The sequence below is a fragment of the Arachis duranensis genome, chromosome 3 (assembly GCF_000817695.3).
Source record: "Arachis duranensis cultivar V14167 chromosome 3, aradu.V14167.gnm2.J7QH, whole genome shotgun sequence".
Classification (NCBI taxonomy): Eukaryota; Viridiplantae; Streptophyta; class Magnoliopsida; order Fabales; family Fabaceae; genus Arachis; species Arachis duranensis.
Window position 1 is genome coordinate 118,680,751 of NC_029774.3, and position 6,913 is coordinate 118,687,663.

General features: G+C 33.1%; 1 protein-coding gene across 4 annotated transcripts; it reads right to left on the reverse strand.

Annotated features, from left to right (window-relative positions):
- Positions 1-320: 320 nt before the first annotated feature.
- LOC107480629 (protein TRANSPORT INHIBITOR RESPONSE 1) lies at positions 321-5,640 on the reverse strand. Of its 4 annotated transcripts, XM_021138951.2 has the most exons (6): positions 5,265-5,640; positions 5,070-5,141; positions 4,161-4,705; positions 2,409-2,901; positions 1,332-2,109; positions 321-921 (listed from the first exon to the last, which is right to left on the reverse strand). In XM_021138951.2, exons 3-5 carry the CDS (start codon positions 4,679-4,681, stop codon positions 1,354-1,356), a joined length of 1,770 nt encoding a protein of 589 aa, XP_020994610.1. In that variant the 5' UTR covers positions 4,682-4,705; positions 5,070-5,141; positions 5,265-5,640; the 3' UTR covers positions 321-921; positions 1,332-1,353. The 4 variants fall into 4 exon arrangements, with proteins under 4 accessions (XP_020994610.1, XP_052114948.1, XP_052114947.1 ...); XM_052258988.1 differs by having other exon boundaries at positions 4,161-5,141; positions 5,250-5,640; XM_052258987.1 differs by having other exon boundaries at positions 4,978-5,640.
- Positions 5,641-6,913: the final 1,273 nt, after the last annotated feature.

Consider the following 6,913-nt stretch of genomic DNA (forward strand, 5'->3'; position numbering starts at 1 on the left):
TAAAGGCTTTGTGCATCTTTTTTTTCGTCCTTTTGACTTATCTCTCATTTCGTAGGATCATAAATATTTATATACTATGATATTTATACACGAAAGATAAGTATAAATTATATCTGAGAATAGAGATTACCTTAAAAAAATAAAATACTAAAAGACTATCAGAATTTATTATTTTTGATAAATATAGAATAAAATATATTATTAAATTACTAAATTAAAAAAATTATGTTAATAGCTAAATAATGGCAAATAAATTTTAATAATTTCTAACATTTCTCCGAAAAAAAAAAGGATAGAAAACTCTCTTTAAGAGGAGGTAGTAGTCACCAACACCAAGTTATTCAGCGATTTAGTAAAACATGTCAACAATGGCACTATAATTTATCCTCTGATACAGTGATACATATATGACTTCTCTCTGTGTAAAATAAATAATAATAAATAATCTCATTAATTTCCATGGATTTCCTCCATTATCAGAAGCGAAAGCTATTCTTTCATGAATAAATAATTAAATTGGCAGAAGAAAAAAAAATGTCTTGAATAAGCATCAAGATAGAGCAGATCCACGACTACCTCATCTTCTGGCATGATCTGATCTGATCTGATCGTCATGTGGATATTGTTGAGAATGATTGGTGTTGTTCTTAATGTGCTCATCTAGTCTCCACTGTGTGTGGGTCCCACTTGGTACAATTATTATAGCAACTAAAAAAAGTGGACTTTGCAGTGTCTCGCTTGAGTCTTGAACCTTTTCTCTCGTCCTTGCTCCTTCGATTTGATGTACCAACAACACAACAATCAATCTATGGATAAGCCCCAACTACTTCCAACATCATTCAACTTGGAACATTGCAGAACCCTCTCTCTTTTTCTTCAAATTATTGATGCTATTCGTCATCAATTTGCAGATTTTGTCCCCTGGGTAGTACACATCAAAATCTAAATTATTACTTACACATGGGATTAATGAAGGGTGAAAATAAAAATACAAACTTTAATTTGTTGCTTGAGGGTTCTGATTTCTGAACACTAATCTAGCATAGCACGCCACATAAATTTTTGGAATGATGCTACTACTTTCAGTTAGATTATTATAGGTTTGATGTGATCCCTACATGGATACCGAACCATGCAATTGGTAAAGCGTATAATGTATGATGCAGAACAAGCCTATTATGTTTTACCAGTCATCTAACTTTCAAGGAGTAGGATCATATTCATGAGAAACAATAGAACATGTCACATTTAATGCAAATCAATGGACTTGTGGTGTGTCAATGAGTGCTTAGTAGTCTATATTGAATTAGAGAGAGAGAGAGAGAGATTACAGAGCACTTTGGGGATAGCATCTTAGAGAGTGAGAACAAATGGAGGAGCATCCCTTCTGGGTCCAGCAACGGAACGATACACATAGACCCTTTCGGCTTGGCTATCATCGCTGCCGTCTTCCTTTATTACCTCAACATTCAACCTTGGCATTTCCTTAGCCAACAATCTACATCCATTCATTGTCACTTTGCAATCTGACATCCACAGCGACCTCATCGACTCGTACTTTTCCAACCCCGAAAGAAGTGCAGCATTCCCAAATGGGCAGTCCCTTATCTCAAGTTTCCTCAGCTTCGGACACCCTTCTAGTACACACTGCATACCCCAATCACTGCTTCCAGCAAAGGCAACTGAAAGAGTTTCCAAGTTTTTTGCATACTTCCCTATGTACTCAAATGTAAGGTCGGTCAGTAAACCAGATATTGCAAGCCTCTGGAGTTTGCTGCAAGTCTTAACAACTGCTCCAAAAGCCTCATCCATCGGTTCGCTTGTCCGGTAATCCGGTTGGCCGGGGTTCATAATACAGAGCCGGAAATGAGTGAAGTCAGGGCAGTTTTGCACAACAGTGGCAACAGCAGCATTGGTCATGTGCCGGCAAAAGTAGAGGACATAGTGAAGATTTCGGCATCCTTGAGAGACAGCAATAAAGCCCGAGTCAGTAACACCGCGGGCATCACCCTCAGCAAAGGGATCTGCAGGAAATACACGCAGTTCCTCAAGCAGTGGGCAGTGTGTTCCTACAGCTTCCAACCCCTTATCTTCAATTGTGTCCACAACCTGTATCAGATATTTAGCTAGTGAGACAGAAACAACACTTCATTTTCATTTGCATTAACGGGAAACTGTATAAACATTCCACCCATGCACCTTCAATTGGACAATTACAACCAAGTTAAACACATTTGTGCATGATGCTAAATCTTTGGTTGTGTGAATGTGTATGTCAGAAACAAAGGACACCAATAATACATGAATTAATTCAGAAGAAAAGCATGCCGCATAGGTCTTTAGTAGTAGAAACTTCAATATAAATTAGAAACTATGTAACAAGGAACACCAGGCAAAAAGATTCGTACCCATAGGCGCCGAATATTGGCGCAATGAACAAGAAGCTTAGCAATATCATCACTGTCCAGGGGAGCATAACTAAAATTCAAGAAAGTCAGATTTGCGCATGCCGGGTACAGAACTGGGAGATACTGCGGTGTAACTACCCATAATCCAGAAAGGGTGTTAAGATTTTTACAATTGCTGAAGGCGCTTTCAAGCTCCGAGTACTGCTGTGTTGTCAGCTCTTGTGAAAATGAGCCAGTACCAAGCTCACATAACTGGGGAGCTCTAAAAAGTAGCCTTTGTAACTGTTCCAGTGTTATACTTTTATTAAGCTTCAAAGTCTTCAATGATTTGCACCTAGTAACAAGCTTCTCAAGTGCATCAAAATTTACATCATTGTGAAGGATGGAAAAGTTCAGTACTTCCAGCGATGTGAAGCTTTCCGGGAAGCAAGTCAACCAATTATCATTTTTATCATCAATGACATTCTCTTGTATGTCAAGCTCAGTTAAATTCCTACAACCAAGTAGAGTGCAGAAAATTATTGATGGGGCAATTGAAGAATTCTGAAAATAATGCAACATAATGGAACTAATATCTATTTTTTCTAAAATTACTGGACATGATGATATCATGACACAAGATTTCTTAGGTTCATAAGTGAAAAAGCTTGGAGAAAAGTATTGATATAAATATTGTAATCACACTTTTCACACTGCTACTGCTTTCACTTATACGCACTGTTCGAATTACACTAGGTCCCTTGTGAAAGCACAAATTTTAAATCAAACATCTGAAAGTAGAATTACAAGGCTGTCCTATTATATCAGAAGATAAGCATGTAAATGATAAGAAATTCAAATTCTACATAATGTTTTTTAGATTCCCTATTCATCAGTGAGTTTCAATCAACCAATTCATGAACTAATAGGAAGTTTAACATTCTTGCATAGCATTATAATATCATATAATTACTCATAGAGCAATATGCAATATCCATATGAACTTTGCTCCAAAATCAGCCATAAAATTAACCTCTACCAAGCCTATTCTCATTCCCAGCATCCCACTTTCTAGATCATTAAAATTTAAAAGTTAGTTGATTCCCTGAGTCAGAGCTATGTTCCCATTCAAGGAATATCACCATATTCCCATTCTATTGATTCTAAAATGTTAATTGCATCATGCAGAAAAAGAAGTGGCCCTTATAAAAAAAAGGGCTCTATAGTGGGATTCTGTTTCCACTGGGAACCATAATTCACAAACATCTCACTAGTAGGAATTCCTGTCAAAGCAAAGCAAAGCACATCATGTGCGAATGGAAAACAAGTAAGACCCCTCAAAAAGATAAGAATCTAACAAAAGGATGAATCGCTAATCTAGGGGGAGATATAAATCAAACTGAAAGTCAAAACTACAAGAGTAAATAAAGTATTATTCAAATTTGTTGGAAAGGTTAATTTAAACTAGATAATAAAGTCTATAATTGTTGTAAACACATCAATTAACCTGATTACATCATCCAGAGCAGAAAAAGGGCAAAGGATTTCACATCAAAACAGTAAACATCACCGAATTATTAAAAACTGAAATTCATGCAAAGAAGAACATGAAGAAAACTCCATCAGCAGGGAACATACCAAGAAGAACAATAATCTTTTTACCTCTGAGGAAAATTAAATATACGTTAGAAATGAAAATTCAACAAATTAAAAGCCTGAAAAAACAAAAACTGAAAAGAAGAAAGCAAAGAAGTTTATGTACTATGTTCTTACTTGCAATCAGCAGCAATTGCAGCCAAACCATCAGTGCTGAAACCATCACAATTTTGAAGGGAAATAGCTTTGAAGTTCGGAAAAGAGCGCGCCAAGAACTTCAAACTCTCATCACTAACAGTCATCCTCTTAAGCCTAAGCTCCTCAAGAAAAGGGTACTTTTCAGCAAACACCACAAGCCAAAAGTGAATATCAGCACCCCAATTTGCAGGAACCAAGTTGAAATCAGAGAAACGTGGCTTCCCTTTCAGTGTAACACTTCTTATGTTTGGGAACCTTCGGGTTAAGATCTCAGGGGACACAGAGTAGCAGTTACCTATGAACACGTTCCTCCTTGACCATCTCTCAGCGTTGTACCACTCCTTGCAAACCAGTGACACAGAGCTTCTGTCCTTTCTTGATTTCAGCATCCCAATAACACGTTCAAGAACCTCATCTGGAAAACACGATGAACCTCTTCTGTTCATGAAGTTCGATTCCGGAGATTCCTTCATCATCCTCCTCTTGTTGCAGCACTCCATAAAAGATTGAGACTTTAGAGGACCCTTATGGTTCAACAATGAGATTTGGAAGCAATAACCAAGTTGGTAAGGTAAAGTATTACGGTTAAGGACTAGGAGATAATGAAGCTTCAGTAAAAGTGAAAGAACAAGTGCTCTGGAAAATAATAATTAAAAAAAAAAGCTGTGAAAAAGGAAAAGGTGTTCAGTGTTCACAGTAGATACAGAAAATTTTTGACAAGTACTAGAAAGAAATAAAAGCAATCTTATTTGTCCTAAGAAGTGCTTTTCAAAGCTGAAAACTTGTTGATATGTACCCTCTTGACCCTTTGAGGCTTTGACTGCAACAAAAGCAATCTTATTTGTCCTAAGAAGTGCTTTTCAAAGCTGAAAACTTGTTGATATGTACCCTCTTGACCCTTTGAGGCTTTGACTGCAACAACTCTGCATGCTTTCTACCATGTTAACTCTCTCAAAGGAACTAAAAAAGAAAGACACACATTGAAGAGGTTTCAGGAAAATACAACTCAGAGAGAACCAATAATATTACACACCCAATGAAAGGAATATTATTTATTATTATTATTACTATTATAAGAAAGACCTCTGAATCTGAGATCCGGTAAATGGGAAGAACCAGATGAGGAAGATCCAATTGATATAATATATAATTGATGAGGATATGAGAGAGGAAGAAGAGTGATGGCAGAGAAAAAGATTGGGTTCACTCAAAGCTGTACCAAAGAAGCTCTCAAATGAAATCACTTTTGTTGGCTTATGATGAGGCCAAAGGAGCAGAGGAACTCGCCACCAATGGCGTATTATAGCAAACGGGAGCAAGAAATGGATTGAAGGAAGAAAGAAAATGCTTAATTATTGCAAACAAACAAAAGTTACTGTCATAGAAATGTTTTCTTTAAAGCACTTTCTCCCACAATCGCCTCACTCTGCTTGGCTGCATTTGTACTTCATTTTCAGCGAGGGAAATCAGTTTTGCATTTTTGTTGTAAGATATCAACACCGTATATAAATACAAGTATAAATATGCATTATGAATTTATCATATAATATTTTTTACATGTATACTAAATACAGGTCAAAATTAATTATTAGTATAAAATATATATTAAAAATAAATAAATTACATATATATTTATATAAAATCACATAATAAATAATTTAAATAATTAATTTTAGTATATAAATAATTATTTTATATTTTTTAATTTAGTTTTTATAGTATAATGAAAAAAAAGTTTAGTGCAAAACATTTTGTCGTTTACAAAATGTTAGAAAAAAGAAATAAATAAAAAATTCGTTCTTAAAATATTATTTATTTTTAAATTAGTTTATAATTTTTTTAATTAAATTCGTTCTTCACAAATTTTAAATTAGTTATATTTATTTTTTGTCACTTTTATTATTGATAATATCAAATTTGATAATATTATATATTAAGTGACATTATACTACTGACACATACTTAACAGTTTTAATTAATTAATAATAAGATAAATTTATAAAATTAAATTAAATTAACCATAATTAAAAGGATCTTGAGGTATTATAATTTTTTAATTTTAGATTAGTTTAATTTAATTTTATAAATTTATTATATAAAATTAATTAAGACAATAAAATGTATGTTGTAATATTATTTAATACGTCACATCAATAAATTTTAACGTATTTAATTAAAAAATCTTTCAATAACTAATGATCTTATTAGACAAATTTAATTATTTATTCAGAAAATAAATTATATACACTAAATATAATAGTATGTATAACTAGACTCATTACTGTATTTACGATGGATTGCGATTGTTAAATTAGTTCATAAGAATTAGTTAATCCAAAAAATATAACTCATTTAAAAGAAAATAATTTTGGCTCAATTATATAACTCACAAGTTAAATGAATTTGAGATTAAAATTTTATTTTTACCAATAAAAAATACAAAAGATATGCTACAATGTGATTTAAATATTATTTTTCTAAACAAAAATATCCAGATAAAAAATATTGAAAAAATATGTTTATACAGTGTAAAAGATAAAATTTTTAAATTTTGTTAATTATTTTTAAAAATATATATATATATAAAAGAATAAAATGCAGCATCCATGGCTATTTATGTAACTTGAAGCAAATTAAAGGTCGTAGTAAATATTCTCAATCCATTGTAACCTCTAATTGGTTTGGAGACTATAAATTATAAACATAGGGAGTGTTAAGGGTCAATAAATTGT

What these genes read in the sequence shown, in the direction of transcription:
- LOC107480629 (XM_021138951.2), bottom strand. Translation starts at nt 4,681, where the DNA reads ATGGAGTGCTGCAACAAGAGGAGGATGATGAAGGAATCTCCGGAATCG. An exon ending in GCAATTGCTGCTGATTGCAA is followed by an intron (nt 2,902 to 4,160) that starts GTAAGAACATAG and finishes ACTTGGTTGTAG; the next exon opens with GAATTTAACTGAGCTTGACA. An exon ending in CCAATATTCGGCGCCTATGG is followed by an intron (nt 2,110 to 2,408) that starts GTACGAATCTTT and finishes TATCTGATACAG; the next exon opens with GTTGTGGACACAATTGAAGA.